Source organism: Mus caroli, chromosome 13 (assembly GCF_900094665.2).
Source record: "Mus caroli chromosome 13, CAROLI_EIJ_v1.1, whole genome shotgun sequence".
NCBI lineage: Eukaryota > Metazoa > Chordata > Mammalia > Rodentia > Muridae > Mus > Mus caroli.
Genome location: NC_034582.1, coordinates 36,182,026 through 36,200,324, shown reverse-complemented (window position 1 = coordinate 36,200,324; position 18,299 = coordinate 36,182,026). Strand labels below are relative to the sequence as shown.

The 18,299-nt window shown below is 45.6% G+C and overlaps 1 protein-coding gene across 2 annotated transcripts in view; it reads right to left on the bottom strand.

Moving 5' to 3' along the window:
• The window catches only part of LOC110307912 (N-acetyllactosaminide beta-1,6-N-acetylglucosaminyl-transferase), a 102,062-nt gene that overhangs the window by 59,382 nt on the left and 24,381 nt on the right, over positions 1-18,299 (bottom strand). The window contains exon 1 of one of the 2 annotated variants that reach the window (XM_021180181.2): positions 11,520-14,904. The exons of the other annotated variant lie outside the window; for it this stretch is intronic. Within the exon in view, the coding sequence (XP_021035840.1) occupies positions 11,520-12,438 (919 nt within the window). The 5' untranslated portion in view covers positions 12,439-14,904. Of the gene's footprint in view, positions 1-11,519; positions 14,905-18,299 lie in introns of those variants that run through there. 2 annotated transcript variants of the gene reach the window in all.

Below are 18,299 nucleotides of genomic sequence, written 5' to 3'. Positions count from 1 at the left end.
GATTATAAAATGATGACTCAAATAATAAGTAAATAAGCCTACATAAGATTGTATGCATATGGTGGTGTTCCCTCGGGATTGACATTTTTCTCCTGGAGCGAGCAAGGAGGTTTAAAGGCTTGTGAAACTCACAGAAACTTACAGAACAAGTAAGATCCCTCTGGAGTGTTACAGAAACAGTAAGTGGCTGCTACAGGAGAAGAGAGTCTTCAGCTGTGTGGGTTCTGCAAGCTAAACAGGAAATGCAGGGACACAGCTCTCAGGCTATCTCATGCTAACTGCACCTAGGTTCCTGAAAGTAACCTTCGTCAAGTAGCCCCTGACCTACTTTTCTGCTTGACCGCAATCCTTTCTCGGGTGTGCTGTGAGCCTATCTGGAGTGAGTAGGCGTTTCTGTGTCCGTCCGACCTCAGGAAAAAGTCAAGCAACCGACCTGTCATCATCCAGTTGCGCGTATGCAGATGACCTGAGGGGAGATCTCCACTGTAGGAAGGGTGCTTGTGTATCAGTGGTTGTGGTCTCTCTAAGGAAAGCCAGGCATGAGCAGTTGCTACCTAGGAACGTTCAAGACAGAAGTAATGAGAGACTGACAGCCCGAGAGCGTGGGAGCTCGGAGGAGGGAGAATGAGAACAGGCTTTCTAAATGTGATTCTAAGTTGCATCTTAAAGGAAAAACATCTGCCAGTCAGGTGTTGGGGGTGGGGGGTGGGGGGTGGGGGGGAGGGATAAAAGGAACATCCCAGAACATCCTATTCCAGCAGGGAATGGCACAGATTGTGACAGGAAAGCCAGATATGGCACAGTTGGGACCCACAAGGTATCTGGTAGAGCTAAAATGTAAAAAGCACAGGACATAGATAGAGGCACTGGGAAGTCCACAATGCAGATGGCAGTGAGCATTGTGGGCCCAGCAGGCTAGGATTCACACTGTAGGAGTAGCTACATATGGAGAGGAGAGCCCATGTGACAAGAGATGCTTTTATAAATGCCATTCTGTCACTGGAGGGTAAGCCAAAGTACCCTGGAGAGGTAAGATGGCTTAGCAGATAAAGGCACTTGTCCCATTAGACAGACAGATGCCCAGAGCCCACAGTGGAAAGATAGAAGTGACTAGAAGTTGTTCTCTGACGTACACCCTTGTGCCGTGGCACATGCACAACCATACTTAGTAAACATGGAATATAAATTATTTTTTAAAGCAGTCTGGAAGCCGGGCAGTGGGGGCGCATGCCTTTAATCCCAACACTTGGGAGGCAGAGGCAGGTGGATTTCTGAGTTCGAGGCCAACCTGGTCTACAGAGTGAGTTCCAGGACAGTCACGGCTACACAGAGAAACCTTGTCTCAAAACAAACAAACAAACAAAACAAAACAAAACAAAACAACAAACAAACAAAAGGGGTCTGGAGCGGAGGTAGGATTAGAAGGATTAGAAGATTTTTGTATTGTATTGTAAGAGAGAGGAACTCAGAAATTCACCAGGGCAGGAACGAAGGCAGCTGGTATCTGGAGTGCTGGCGGGTAGGTGCAGTTTACTGAATGCCTGGACCTCGTGCTGGCATTACATCACCCTCTGGCTTCATTTGCCCTTACTCCCTGGGAGTAGGCGCTATTAAGGATTTGTTATTCCAGGACATTCATGCAAGCACCCACAAGCACCATGCTTCGCCCCAGCTCTGTCACCTTCATTTCCAGTAACTACACTGACTATTTTCTGGATCTCTCACTACAGGAACTCCAAAGTCCCTATTGGAGACCTGGAGACTCAGTGAGCACACACCTGAGACAGGTGACTCCCAGCTCCCTGCCAGACTCCTGACATGGAACACATACGCCATGTTTCTCACCTAAAAGAGATGTGACCACAGGTTGAGGAGGCTCAAGATAGAGGTCTCCATGCTAATGAGGTACCTAGAGGCCTGGAGGGCGTAGCCAAAAAGCTTTCCTCCCAGGCCTGCCAAGTCTCCCTGTCTCAACCTGCTCTACTTTACCAAACTTCCCGGCATTGTTTTGCGTTCCACACTGTACCTCTCTAATAGAGGGTAGAGGGAAGCATTTATCTGTGAGCAGGGCTAGCTAAGCACCAGCTCTGTGTGCGCTGCTCAGCTTCCGGTGTTTGGACACAGTGTGTTTGTTACTGAGCTGCCCGGAGTTCATCTTCCCACTTGCAAAGCATTGATTTAAACAACCACGCAACAAGAGTCCTGTGATGATTCTATAGGGATGATGTGGACCCAAAGGCATTCCCTTGCCCTCTCTTGTGTCTCTGCTCACATGAAAAAGCCAAGATTTCTGAGAAAACGGACCATTAGGAGGAAAAAAGGGAAAACCTCTTGTAGGCCCAATTATACAGCCATTCCACAGCTTAATAAGGTATGAATCTGCCCTTTCATTATCTGGACTCTTAGTGTTATTATAATTAAATGAAGGATTAATAAAACTAGGTTCAATTTTAAATTACTACATAATGTGTCGTTACTTCTCCTTCCCCTGTTTATCATATGATTTTTTTTTTTTTTTTGGTTATCATAGAAAGAAAATGAGCGTCAGTCTCTGTGACATTTTATACACATAGATCATTATGTGTGTGTGAGTGTGTGTGTGTGTGTGGGGGGGGTTCTGGCAATCAAATGCAGGGCCTTGAGCATCCTAGGTAACCCCTCTACCACTATGTGACAAGCCAATACATTTGGTGCTTTCTCACTTCTCCCCAGCCATGTTATGTTATGTTAAATTCCCTCATCTATACATTGGGAACAGCAGCCCTATTTTTTTTAAAATAGGATTCTTATAAGCACTGTAGGAGATCAAACATAAAAAATCCTCTTGCAAACTAAGTATGTTCACACACAATGAAGTCACAGTATGATGACAAGATTTCTATAGCTTTTGGGAGGTACATTATCCCCTGTGTAGGCTAACTCAATTAAACTCTTGATATGTGCATGTTCATGTGTGTACGTATGTGTGTAAATATGTACAGATGTTTTATATTTAGGGACATCTGTATGTGTGTGTATACATATATATTGCACATATTTAGGAAGCTTATAAAATAAGTTTCCATGTGTTTTTTTCCCAGACATCCTTAGAGTGAGTTACACCCTCTCCTCCCTCCATCCCTGCCCTACCTTCCCATTCTACTTCCTACTCAAACTTCCCTTCCTATTTAGGTTGCCAAATAAGAAGCCCACTGTATGGGATACATCCCTCCAGTTGTTGGTCAGGGATATCCTAGAGACCTGCAAAGTAATACAGGCTCCTGTCACTGCTCTCTGCTGCCCACGGAGCTTAACAGTAAGGCTCTGTCACAGAAGACACACCGTAGTAGCAGGACATGGAGAGACAGTGTTGATACTGACCTGGAGGCTTCCTTCCTTCTGGCTGCCTTCCATAGTATTAGAAGGTGCTATGTAGGCTGTTGAAAGGAAGGATATTCATCAACAGTCCTACCCAGCTGTGACCCCTGTGAACTACAGCAATCACCAACATGGCAAGATCTGCTCATGGATAGAAACATAGCATAAATGTTAGAGAGGTAAACCAACTACTTTCTGATGGCTTGAAGACCCATTTCCCAGGAAGAAACACATGCCTGTGACTGTGACTCTGGCTAAGAACCAACCAAGGGTTGGGGAGCTCACAGGGGCATGGGGTGAACCCATTATTTCTTTGCTAAATTGACATAGTATCAAACTACCCTCTAAATCTGAATTTCTCTCCTTATGGATGAATGTAGCTCTCAGACCTCATCAGAGATGTTTCTTCTTCGCGCAGTGCAATACAGAACCTTACAATTGGTCAAAGTGCAGAGGACAAATACCTACTGGGTGCTTTGCCACAAATGGGACAATCAATCACACCCACGGAAGCTCGGGGACTATTGTAGGAGAGAGGGTGGAAAATTTGTAAGTGTTAGAGGTTTCAATGGGGGGAATTTGAAGACCCAACATCTCTGGGACATGATGATTCTGCTCATGAACTCACAGCAGCTATGGATAAATGAAGAAGACCACCACAAGATCAAGCCAGTCAGCATTCCGGCACGCGCTGGGGAGGGGTGGCTCTGCAGGCCCTGCCCATCACAGAGGAGCTATGGACCTGTGATGGCTTCTGGGACAGGGTTTCCTTAAGGTTGTGACTCCTGTTAGGTTGACCATCTTGGTGGATTGCCCCAGAACCAGGGAGCCTAGGTTATAAAAACAAACACTATACAATTCGAAGTAGGGAGGGAGGTAAGGAAAGGGTCTGGAAGAAGTTAGGGAGAAGAATGGGGCGATTATGATTAAATCACCTTGTTATATGCATGCATCAAATTCTCAAAGAAATAATTAAAATAATATATATCAGAAATATTTTCAGGCTGGTGAGATGGCTCAATGGGTAAGAGCACTGACTGCTCTTCCAAATGTCCTGATTCTAATCCTAGCAACCACATGGTGGCTCACAACCCCCCATGAGGAGATCTGACACCCTCTTCTGGTAGTCTGAAGACAGCTACAGTGTACTTATGTATAATAATAAATAAATCTTTGGGCCAGAGTGAGCAGGCACTGAGCGTGCGGAGTTGACCGGAGTGAGCGGGGCTGACCAGAGCGAGCAGAGGTCCTAAATTCAATTCCCAACAACCACATGAAGGCTCACAACCATCTGTACAGCTACAGTGCACTCACATACATAAAATAAAGAAATCTTTAGAAAAATAGAAAATAAATATCTTTCTGAGGAAAAAAGATGTGGTGAAGAGGTCATACCTTTCCCACAAAAATAAATTTCCAAGTTCTAATTTCTGAGGTTAAAGCCACATAGGTGGTTTCCCATCTAACACCAAGTGAGGACAAGGAGACATCCTATCACAGGCACCCTGTTCTGCACCCTGCCACAGTGCCATTCTGAACCAAGGCTGGCCCTGTGCCTTTAGTTTCAGGGTGGGACAACGACCCAAGAAAGTTATGTCAGCCCTTTCAGTCCCTGGTTCTATTCCGGATGGGAATACGGGCAAAGAAGAGCCGATGCGAAGGCCTCCTTGATCTGCTCCTGGGACATCAGGAAGTGCTCTTCCCTTCCTCCCAGGAAAGCCAAACCAAGTCAAGCGGGAGCTATTTCTGGCCTGTCTGACCCTGTGTGGAGAAAATCTGCCCGAGGGAAGCTAAGACAGAATGAGACAGAGAAGGGGAGACCAGCCCATTCATGTTGCCCAAGGACATGTCTGGTTCTAGCCACTAAAGTCCCAGGCCCTGCACCCCACCCCTCAGACTTGGGCACACATGGAGGGCTGGTCCTCCTAGAGAGAGGGTAAGAGAGATGCTGAACACCTTGCTTTATTTACCCTTGCGCCAAATTGAGGTGCAGGCCAAGCCAGGTCCTAGGGATGCACCTTCACGAGTTAAGCCCTGAGATCTCTTGAAGCTACTTTGAGCTGAGTTCCAGGCACTTGCAACCTAAAATGTTAACACACTCTGCCAAAGAATGTGTCCCAATTAAACTAGCAAGGTAAATCAACGGAGGAAATACGTTATTTTTAGAATTTAAAATGTGAGGAGGAAAGGGGATCATGTGGTCGCTTCTAAGGTGGAGATTGTTTGACAAAGAAGCACTGATATATATGTGTGTATACACGTGTACACACACACACACACAAAAGAGGGGAAAAAGAAGCAAATGAAAACACTGGTGTCAGGGAAACAATCCCGCAGAGAAAGATCAGATCCGCAAATGAGCAAAGATCCCTAAGAACAAATAAGGCGGTTTGGGGAGGGAGATATAGAAGAAGCCAAAGTAACTTCATCTTTTTCTTAGAATCAGACCTGCCCTGAAGGAAGAAAAAACAACTTAGCTCTCCCAGCAGGCTGTAGAAAAACTAGAGCAGCCAACACTTCCATAGATGGGGAATGGTTCACAAGTCTTGAGCCAGAAATCTTCAGGAGAACTTGGGGGGTGGGGAGCTTCTGAGGGAGAGATCGGAGAGCCTTGCCTGGCTTCATTTCCAGCCTCCCCCCCCCCCCCCCCAAATACAGCAAAGCACCATACAACACTCCATGATCATACAGTGAGTGCTACATGGCCATGTGGAGTTACATGATCTCTAGAGCTCCTTCTTGGGCAGGTAAACAAAAAAACAGGACAGAACTGGAAGTGCTAGGGAAAAAAAAATAAAAACAACTCCCCCCCCCACCCCCAGCCTCTCCTCAAGGTGGCAGGTAACAAGTCAGAGAGCACAGCAAGGGATGGATGTCAAGGCAGCTGTGGACGCCTTCACACCCGAAGCTCCCCAGTGTTAGCAACCTGCGATCCCAGAGGGCCTCCTCTGAGAAGGCTGCTAGAAGGGACAAGGTCAGCTCCCCCACTTGCACGAGAGCCACCTCAGAAGGGCAGGCTCTCTGGCTTTCTGAAGAAAACCTGAGACTGGGGCCCCTTGGACCTCTTTGGGTTTGTCCCAGGCATCTTATCCCTCCTCCTCTCTTTCTTCTTTTTCCTTTACCTACTAGTTCCCACTCCCTGCCTCCTCCCCAGCCTCTCCTCCCCACCCACCCTACACCCTCCTTTCCCCTTCTGCCTCTTCCTTCCATCACCCTCTCTTTCCTCTCCCTTCTCCCAATTCTCCTCCCTCTCTCCCTCCTCCTCTTCTGCCCCTTCTCTCCATCCCTCTCTACCTGTCTCCTCTTTTCTCTCTCTCTCTTCCCCTCCCCATCTTTGTCTTAAGGTCTTGCCTTCCATGCAAGGGTCCTGCCACTAAGCTACACTCCCAGCCCTCTATCTTAAAGTAGTAGCTCACTTCTATCCCTCATTCCTTAAGCTATTTCATTCTGACTCATGCTGCTCTTTCCTAGTTCTTCAATTTTTGTTTTTGTTTTTGTTTTGAGACAGTGTTTCTTTGTGTAGCCTGAGCTGTCCCAGAACTCACTCTGTAGACCAGGCTGGCCTTGAGCTCTTCCTCCCTACCTGGAAGTTCCTTAGTTTTCTAAGAAGGTGAGATCACAGAGTATGGCTAACTTTGGGCGACCCCTTAAGTTATTTTTACTTTTTGGTTTGTTTCTCTGTATTAAGGATGGGACCCATCTAGTATGTGCCAGACAAGTGTCATACCCCTGAACTACATCTCCACCCAGACACCATTTCTACTGCAGTGATTCAAAAACTAAGAAATGAGCTATTATCTCCATAGAATTACAGCTCAAGGACCAAGAAAACAAGAGCGAGCGGTGTGATGTCTTGTGACACGGGGCCTTTCATCCTCTTGAATGATTCATACTTTGTTTTCTGACACCTATCAGATGCCACTAAATCCCCCTCAGTCATATTTCTCTTGGGGATGTTTTGGGCAGCATCTTTCCAACACAAACACTTTGCAATCTTCAGGAGACAAGCAGGTGGTGACTTTCAAGGAAGAAATAACACTGTTTGAACATGGGCATAAAGCGTTGGCATTGGGGAGCTTTGCCTTTAAAAGGTGAAAAGGTGAGTGAGTTAGCTAATGGGATTAAAAGCTGTCTGGGAGTAGAAAATCAGATACACTCCCTGGATTTTAAAGTACATGATTACATTTTATATCGATTTGAAGACTGGAGAGTTCTTTTAATGGCTTGTTCTCTAATTCACTTACAATTTGGGAAGGCCCCACCTAAGAAACAGGATTTCCTTTCTCTCTAAACCAGGATGCTCCTAACTGTCCAAGAAAGGAAGAAGGCAGAACCCTAGGAAGTATCCTATTATCCTGAAGTGTGTTCCACACACAGTAGTCAGGCTGCTGGCATGGGCGGCCCTTGCCTTCCTTCACAGGGAGCTTGCCCAGCTGAGCAGCTGTCTCCTGCAGCTCTGGCAAGGAGATGGAGCACCCTGGGGGCTCTGAGTACTGCCACTTGTATTACCACAGGAGCTGTGTGGGAGATCTGATGGCGTTCTGGGCACCATGTCGTCTGCAGAGGGTGGCACAAGTAGGAACGAGTGGAGTCTGGGAGTCTTCCTGCCTGGATCTCTCAGTTTTGCAACTAGGGATGAATGAATTTCCAAACTTTCCTCAAGGGTATTCTCTGCGGCTGTGAGAAGGCGGATGCTAGCATACCCACACTACAGGCCACACCCCCATATCCCCCAACCGAAGAGTTATTTTATTTTAATGATGGGGTCTATCTAATAGCCAAGGAACCCTCCTGCTCCAACATCCCTACGCTGAGATGGCAGATAGATGTCTTCAGACACACTGGAAGAGGGCATCGGATCCCATTACAGATGGTTGTGAGCCACCAAGTGGTTGCCGGGAATTGAACTCAGGACTTTCAGAAGAGCAGTCAGTGCTCTTAACTGCTGAGTCATCTCTCCACTCCCACCCTATACTGCACCATTCTTTATCTCTAGTCTTGTCTATTGACTGGTAGGAAAGAGGAAGAGGGCTGAGGAGAAAAGGGGGTTCCTCTGTCCTTGACTTTTTGGTACTGATTTGACATGGACCAAACTGACCACCCCTGGCTGAAGTAATCAGATATATTTAACATAAACCAAAACCCTATCTCATATCTGCCTCTCTCCATCCTTTCCTTGATGCACGACCCTGATGGCTAAGCTAGCTGTCCTTGAATTCAAATCCTTGGTCCCCTCTTGAGTGCTGAGATTATAGGCATGTACTACCATCCCTGGCCTTCTCCTTCTTTATTTAAAAAAGAAGAAGAAGAAGGAGGAGGAGGAGGAGGAGGAGGAGGAGGAGGAGGAGGAGAAGGAGAAGAAGAAGAAGCCACAAGTCATATTTTGGCAAAGTTACTTAATGACATTATCACATTCAGTATCATACCCAAGGTGCCCATGGCTAGACTCCAACTCTCATGAATTTTAAGAGAATACTGGAAATAGAAAGGGAATAAATATTTAAATATGAAAATCAGTCTCTCAGTGCTTAATGTTCCCCAAATTACTTGCCAATAATAGAGACAGCAGCTCAAAGGGTGAAAAGATGAGAGGGCGTGGCATGCTGTGTTTCAGTTAGGTGGCTCTGCCAGTCCCACTGGGATTCAGAGACCAAACCCGCTGGTATTTTCCAGAACATGAGTCTGTTGATTGCCCAGCAAGCCTGGCTCTGCTGCCCCAGAGCACTTCCCAGCATTCCTAACTTGGCATTTCCCCAATGGCAGAACAATGATTGCTTTTCTGTTACCATGCAGTCTAGTTCATTAGCAATCCACTTTGTCTTTTTCACTGAGTCCAAAGTGTGCCAATGCCTTCCAAAGAAATGCCGTGACATTTTATATATGTTTTGAGGAGCATGGTTCAGGGCCAGTGAAATGGCTCAGCAAGTTACAGCACCTGCTGCTAAAACTGTCCCCCAGAGCCCGCGCAGTGAAAGTAGCAAGCCAACTCCCAAAAGCTGTCCTCATTACCAAACGTGGGGTCACAGTAAGTACCCTAAGAAGTTAAAGAGAGCTAGTGACGCCCTGCAGGTCCCTCTTCCCACCATGATCACAGTGGAGAAATATGCCTTGTGCCTTTACTGTTAATGTGGCTGTGTTTGTTGGTTTATTGAGGACAAATGACCAAACTTGGTTTCTTCGGGTACAGAGCACGACAACGTGACATCCACATCTCTGTGGTGGCACACTCTGCAATCCCCTACACAAAATAAATAAAACTGTAATAAAAAAATAATCTGTCTAGTCAGTTATGAAAGGTAAAACATTTTGATGAAAAAGAACTGGACCTGTCTTGGAATCTCATTATTTGTATGAAGTAAAAGATTGTATGAAGTAAAAGATAACTTTTTTTTTTTTTTTTTTTTTTTTGGTGTTTCAAGACAGGGTTTCTCTGTGCAGCCCTGGCTGTCCTGGAACTCACTCTGTAGACCAGACTGGCCTCGAACTCAGAAATCCGCCTGCCTCTGCCTCCCGAGTGCTGGGATTAAAGGCGTGCGTCACCACACCCGGCAAGATAACTTTTTCTATAAAGTTTATTTTTTAGATTATGTGTGTATAGGAGTATGTCTGTTATACAAATACTTGCATGGGATTGTAGGCAGCTGTGGAGGCCAGAGTCCAAGTCTGGAACTGGAATTGCACATGGTTGTAAGAGACCCAGGAATTGAACTCTGGTCCTCTGGAAGAGCAGCATATGGTCTAAACTGCTGCTGAGTCATCTCTCCAGCCCCAAGATATATGTGTGTGTCTGTGTGTGTCTATGTGTGTTACATGTGCAAGTATATTATATATGTGTGTTACATGTGTGTGCCTGTTTTACATGTGTGCCCATGAGTTATATGTGCCTCTGTGTTACATATATAACACACATATTTCTTATATATGTGCATATTACATGTGTGTTGCATGTGTGTCTTTATGTTACATGTGTCTGTGTGTTACATATATAACACCTGTGTTTGTGTTATATATGTGTATGTTATAGGTTTGTGTGTATGTCTGTGTTACATGTGTGTGTCTGTGTTACATGCATGTGTTATATATGTGTATGTTATAGGTTTGTGTGTATGTCTGTGTTACATGTGTGTGTCTGTGTTACATGCATGTGTTATATATGTGTATGTGTGTGTGTGTATCATACAATGCAATGATACTTGCCTGAGTTCAAACATAGTAAAGCCCCATATTTTGCCCTTCATTCACACAACACTTGTTTTTCCACACTCTTCCATCTAACACAAACCTACTGAACAGTTACTGTGTGATGTAATTCCTGAGGCTACAGCAGTCACATGACCTCAATTCTATGGCGCATCTACAGAAAATACCAGCAGCCAATGCACGCAGATCAGTATGTCTGCTCACTAGTCTACATTGTGACTCTTTGCGGGGAAATCTGGGGTCTGGTCTATGGCTGGGGGGGNGGGGGGGGACAGCGGAGAGGAGTTAAAGTGGCCTCCTAGGAGTAGGCAAAAGGACAGCAGCCCTGACAAAGCTCTTGGGCTAAGAGGAAATCTGACGAATTAGTGAAGAAGAAAAACTTCTAGAATGAGCTAAACACAGGCCTAAGAGATGACTGTGACAGGCATAAGCTGAGGTGGTGCACGGGGAGGCATTGTTTGGCAATGGTCCTACAAAGGGCATCTTGTGCACTCAGGAAATCCAGGATGAGGATTCTACACTGCAGTTTGCATCTCTAATCTCTATTTTAAAAGAGGCAGATTTTTCAAAAGTCCTTCAAACACAGCCACCCGTCAGCATCCCTGGGGGATGAGTGCCAGGTTCCCTTTGGGTGATGAAAACCTGCAGATGAGTGAGTCCTTTGCATCAAATGGTGCAGCATTTTCACATAATCTATATACACCCTTCTGTATATTTGGCATGTTCTCTGCCTGACTTGTAACACCTAAGTCAGTGTAACTGCTATGGGATAATTGTTAAACTGCATTGTTTAAAAATAAAATCACAAGGAAGTTTACACACATTCAATACAGACACATTGTTTGTTTGTTTTTTCCCCCAAATATTTTCCATTCAAGATGGGTTGAACCCTGAAATGTGTCACCTGTGGATGAAGAGGTCTGTGGGCCTCTCCTTTGCATGAACCATGAACTCTCACATACCTGGAATCCTATTGAGCGTCACCCAGAAATGCTCATCGGGGCTGAAAGTATCTTTGGACCAATGGAGCAAATCAACCGCCCGTGGGTCACGGAGAACAAAGTTAGCAAACTCTCTCGACAGGGCGACATAGGCAGAGCCAAAATAAATGGTGAGGTTGTGGGGCGGTGGAGGCTTCAGAGCCGTGGTTCTGATCACGTAGGAAAGCTCTTTGCTTAGGTGTTCTCGGTGGACGTACCTGGTCCTTCCAATGGCGTGAGCTGGAGGCAGCACCCCGGGAGTGAGGTTCTTCCCCTTAAGCCCTTTCAGGTACTGAACTATCTCCTTGTTGGTTTTCAGGGGGAAGTCTTGTCCACAGGTGTTGATGGCGTACTTCCAGGGGACCTCGGAGGAGGACAGGTCTTTGATGCAGTTCAGGTCAGCCTGGAGCCGGGAGATTCCACCATAGACCACCGGCTCCATCTTAGAAGCCAGAAAGGCATTGGGGAAGCAGCTCACTAACTGTTCCACGGCACCTTTGAATTCAGCTGTTGCCTTTTCATCCACGTGAACACAGTAGATATTTTGAGGCATGAAGATTGCCCTGAAGAGCCTTGCAAAGGTATCAAAATTGTGATGGATGACCATGACATACGCCAGAGGAAAATCGACCTCTTCCTGAGATAAAGGGGCAGTGATATAGTGGCTTTGGGTCACATATTCTGTGCAAGAAGGCTTCTCGTGAATCATTAGTTTGTTTCTCCACAGGAACCGGCTTTTCCCGTCGATGAAGGATGAGCACACTTGAGCCAGCATCACCGAGTCTGAGATGTTCAGCTTCTGGTAGCTTTGATCTCCCCCAAAACTTAACACATAGAGCACAATAAAAACGATGACAGTAGTCACAGACACTATGAAGAAGTAACGCATGGACGGAGGCATGCCTCAAAGAGGGTCTCCGACGTCAGAGTCCGTCAAGCTTGGCCAATCCCTTCTCGGACTTACTTTTTCCTGGGAGTTCTCGCTGTGGTACATGCTCCAGTCAGTGTGAATTGCGGCTGTTTTCTCTCCCCGGAGCCCAGCAGCGAGCTCTCTCCTGGAGCTGATATTAGAATCTGATCCCGCCTCTCTCAAACCTCCTTTGTCTAAATCCTAGCAGCAGGTTGCCGAAGCCCAGCCTTTTCCTCCTCCTCTGGCCTCCCGGTTTGCATCTGCTGACTTTTACTCTCCTTGCTACCTCTTTTTCAATTGAGTTTCTCACCTCCCCTTTCGTTCCTTTTCTTCAGGGGTTTCTGCTAGCTCTTTTCTCTTGTTACAATCGGCACGGCAAAACCCAAAGTGGATGGGATGAGCCGGGCTAGGGCTAGGCGTGTGAAGGGTTTCCTGCCTTCCTCCACTGCCTCTCTCTTCTGCTCTGTTACCTACTCTCCCCGGTGTGCTAGGTTAACAACCCAGGGGATCTAAAAGAGCCTCAGTTCTGTTAGTGGCTGTTTCGGGAGATTCTACTCGAATGACACAATCTGAAATAAAAGCACACCTCCTCCATCCAAGCTCCATTGTAATGTTTTCTGGCCCCACCCCACCAGTTTCCAAAACACGAGCTCCCAGGAGGAGGAGTTCCGGTCCTAAGGGATCTGACAGGGCAGAGGTGGGGGGATGGAGGGGGGAGTGACTTTGACTTAAACCCCCTTCTCCTCGTACTCTGGCCTCTGCCCTGGTGTTACAGAATGTACAGGTCTGTACGGTCTCATTTGGATGAGACCTGAAGACTTCACGGAAAAGAGCTTGAATCCTGGCCGCCAAAGGACGTTCAGATCTACATCTCAATTAGAACCTTAAGGGTTTAAGCACCCAGAGACCACTCGAGAGCTCTCCTATATCCTTGACTTTATAGTCAAAACAAAACAAAGCAAAACAGGGTCTCAGGCAATCCGTTCTGACCTGGAACTATCCTCCAGCCCCTACTTCCCAAGAGCTGGGTTTTCAGGATCTACACACTCACAACCCAGTTTTCCACCACCTCCATTTAGATGCGGTTTTAAGCAGTGTCCTTTTGACTGGGGGCTGCCTTTCCATTTTCCTTTGCTAGTTATCTGCATTTCTCAAGTGAGAGTCTGTACCTTGTGGGTTGACTTGCAATGGGAAATGAGTCTGCATTCCAGCCTGTGAAGAAAGAGTGCCCTTCGGTGACCAGTCTTCCTTCTGCAGAGTCTAGACTAGCACAGCAAGCAGATTCCTTCCAAGTAGGAACTTGAGATTCCAAGTGCCCAGACTCCAGTCCAATGGCAAGCCACGTCCTGAGCTACAGTTTCATTCGTCCAGATTTTATTTACATGTTTTTTTCCTGTTTATATATTATTTTTCTTTCCTCTTATTAATCCTCTTCCTGTACCTGCATCAAACAAATATTTTGAGAAACCCTCCCCTGGACTTTTAGGTCAGTTGTGAAAGAAAATGCAGCCATTTTGTAAAGTGGCTCACTCTCCTTCAAGTTATCTTCTTTGGTGTAGGGCAAAGGACAGTTCGATCTCTGGCTTCATCTTTTTTTTTTTTTTTCAAAAATAACACTGTTAAATATTAGGTTACTACGTCTGCTGTGTCTTAACAACAGAGGGTAATTTTGTCATCAGTAATTTCATTTTGCCAATGCCCTCGGCTTAGAATGAATACTGAAATAGTTGCAGCCTGACAAAGCATTCGGTATACAGATACGTAACTTAATTATGGTAACTGAATCTGTTTACATTACCCTTTCCAACTGGCCAATAGCACGGAGGTTCAGATTTGTGCAGACTGGGGAGGGGAGGCGGAGAAACATTAATGACATTACTTTATTAAGATATACAGATACTGCCCAAAATAAGAATTTTCAGAATGCTTCTGAATTCAATCCAGAACTGTCAATGATGCTGTTCACAGGTAGCTATTGTTCCTCTTTTGCCTGCCCTTGGACCAATTTCCCCAACTCACAGGTCCGAGATTACAAATCCCTATAGGAGAATGTTTTGCAAAACCGGCTATCATATTTGAGGATGCCTGTTACCTGGTACTTCTGATCAGGCTGCAGTCCAGCCTGCTTATCTAGAATGGAGACTGTGAGCTTTTTGCTACTGAAACAGGACGTCGCAGCCTTCCCTACCTGCCTTTTCCTTCAGTCAAGGACAAAGTTGATACTTGCAGCCTTAGCAACCATGCCCCAGGTCCTCACTTTGGAAGCAATTACTCCTGAACTAGCCAATTAATCAGGCTAGACAAGTCTATCCTTCCCTGGGGCCATCTTAAAGACATTCTCTCTGCTGCACACAGAACCCTTAACGTGGTGAACGCTGTTCAAGACTTCTTCTTTCGGAGAACTGGCTATATAGCTCAGTGGTAAAGTACTTGTTTAGTGGTTAAGTACTTGTTTAGTACCCAAGGCCCTGGGTTCAACACACACACATTGAGAGAGAGAGAGAGAGAGAGAGAGAGAGAGAGAGAGAGAGAGAGAGAGAGAGAGAGAGAGAGAGAGAAAGAGAGAGAGAGAGAGAAAGAGAGAGAGAGTTATTAAGCTATTAAGTTATATAGAACACAGCTCCAAGATGTAGAGAGTACTGTTTACTATTGTTTATTTGAAACAACACTAGACTTGGAACCTAACACAGTCATGTTATCCCAGCACTTTGGAGACTAAGGCAGGGAGGATATCAAGTTCAAGGCCAGCCTGGGCAACTTAATGAGACCCTATCACAAAACAGAAATTAAAATAGAGATTTAAAAAGAGAGAGGGAAGGGGGAAATGAGAGCATAATAGTTTTTAAACTGGGGCTGGAGAGACAGCTCAGGAGTGGAACATGAGGAGGCCCTGAGTTCAATCCTCAGCACTGCCAAAAAAGAAGGAAAGAATAAAAAGCAGTCAATCAACAGAGACTGAGAAGGCCTGTCCTTTGGACATTCAGTACCTTTGGCCTTTCCTTAAAGGAAGGACAAGATAGAGCTCACCTGACCCTGAGAAACCCTGAGGGGGGGGGGAAGCAAGATAGAGAAAAATCAAAAATCAAAAACAAACAAAACAAAACAAAAACAAAAAACCAACAACTGAGAGCCCCTGCTTGCCCCACCCAGTCTGCTGCAAGGGAGGCAGGAAAGACCTGGGTCTGGGTGCTGGTGCAAAAGCAAGGCAAACAGCTTTGGCTTCATCCTGTTACTCAGAAGCACACAGAAAGATCACATGCAGAACACCTCCAGGCAAGACCCGGCAGCCACTGGTGGAAGCTTCCTCCCCACCTCTTCCCTCTGCTGAGCTGCAGGCACTCACACACACACACTCACACACACACACACACACACACACACACTCCTCATTATGCTTTCATAATTGGTCTGGGACTTGTTCTTCATCCCCAATTCATCTTTACTCTTTACTAGGGGAAGATCTTGAGAAGGCACGGGTTCATACAGAAACACCATACAGAAACAAACACCAGATTAGTAAAGTTACACAGTAGCAAAAAGAAAAAAAAAAAAAAAAAAAAACCCACAGGAAGCTGGGCTTGAAGAGAATGGGCTGGCTNATACAGAAACACCATACAGAAACAAACACCAGATCAGAAAAGTTAAACAAATACAAAAAAAAAAAAAAAAAAAAAAAAAAAAAAAAAGGCACAGGAAGCTGGGCTTGAAGAGAATGGGCTGGCTGAAAATTTAATGGAGTTACATTGAGGAGGGTCAAGTTAATCAGGCAGAAAGGGCTGACAGAAGGAATGAACCCAGATGGGTGCCTAGGGCTTCTCTTTGGAAGGACACTTTTGGATAACACTTTTGTATAGCTTGCTTTAAGGTTTGTTTTCATGATGTGACCATGTCTTTGAGAAACCCAGGCCAGCCTAGAACTCTTGATGGTCCTACCTTAGCATCCTGAGTGCTGGGATGACAGACACAGTCCACTGCGTTGGGATCTGCAGTGCTTTGTTATGGCAGCTCCATCAAATGACTCAGGGATTTCTCCATCATTATAAAGCGTAGGGATTTGCTTTTCACTTGGAATTAAGCTGAGAAAGTGCAGGACCTTGCCATCCCCCCTGACTCTGCCTGACCAATTAAGTAACTCCATCCCAGGTTGACTGATAGTTTAGAAATGATACTTTTCCATTGTGCTTCAGTAGCAATGATCATGAGAAGGAGGAGGAAGAGGGGAGGAGGGGGAGGAGGAGATAGGAGGGGGGAGGAAGGGGAGGAGGAGGAGGGAGAAAGGGGAGGAGAAGGAGGAGGGGAAGGAGGGGAGGAGGGGAAGAGGGGAGGAGGGGGAGGAGAAGGGAAGGGGAAGAGGGGGAGGAATTTTAAAGTCCATCTTTAACTAAAACAATCCTTCCACAACTTAGATGTCTTCCAATGGGGTCCTCTAGAGAAAACCTTCCTCTTGGGGCCAATCATTTTGCTTTTTATTCCTTACACTTAATTAACAACAGAATGAGTTGTTATCTGATCTGCAGAATCCAAAGGGTTCTTTAAGTTCTTGTCTCAGTGTGGGTGGGGACTTGTCTAACAGGCAGAACTTTAAAGACCCCGGTGGTAAGCTTAGTGGGTCAGCAGCCCACGGCATCACCCATGAGCTGCACCTATTGTTGCTGAGGCCAAGGTTGGTCACACAGACTCCTCCTGGCTGCAGGATGATTTTAAGCAAATACTTGCAAAGCAGTCATGGTGCATCCAGATAAGTCATGTCAAGGTGCACATGGTGACAGTATTGCATGCAGCCATCAGAAACAAGAAGAGCTTGGCTTTGGGGACTTAGAAAATGACGGGGGGTTTCAGTCTGTAGTCCAGGTTGGCTGACCTAGGGCTCACGTTGAGGGCCAGGCTGATGTTGATGTCTCTCCTGCCTCAGCCTTGGTGCTAGGCTTGGTAACAGCTTCCAGGTCCAAACCGTACCTCAAAATGTAACTTACATTCACTGGTAAAAGTTAATTGTTTAACCTTGGGATGGTAACAGACTCCTTAACTGTGTTACCAAAACAAGCGTTCTTCCAAAGTGGGTGTGTCTGTAACTCCCAGGTAAGAATAGAGCAGATCGGTGACTTGCCAAAATTCAGCTTACCATCTCTCTGCCTGGAATTGGGGTGGAGATGCTAAAATACAAGATCAGGACTTTCACCTAGGAGTGCAGGAGATACCATGGAAGACTGACCATGTACATTTCAGTCCAAGATAATAACAGTGGTGCAAAGTTTGAGAATCCCTGGACCAGAGACCAATTTTTTTTTTACTCCCTTCTTCCCTCAACAGTCCCACTGGATCTCCTTTTACCATCGCTGAATGATATGCTAGAGGGAAAAATGTTTTGTAGATTTTAAATGCCACACAATGTAGGAAATTTTGCATGAACTGAAATGATTGTTATCCTGATCATTACAGCATGATTTATTATGGAAAATGGATGGGTGGACTGGTTGTCCCAGAGTATCGGGGGCAATCTTTACTCCTTACCAAGATACCGAAATATTGGATGCTCTCATCACTTATGAAAAATAACTTAATAATTGCATATACCCTACGCATATCCTCATGTATATTTTAAAATCACCTCTAGATGACTTCAAACGCCTAGTATAATGTAATTGTCATATCAAGAGCTGTCATACTTTGTTATATAGGGAATAATGACAAGAAAAACCTCTGTACATGTACAGTGCAGATGCAATAGTTTGTTTGTTTGTTTGTTTGTTTTTAAATAATCAGATTAGGAGATCTTTTAAAGATTTATTTATTTATTATATGTAAGTACACTGTAGCTGTCTTCAGACACTCCAGAAGAGGGCGCCAGATCT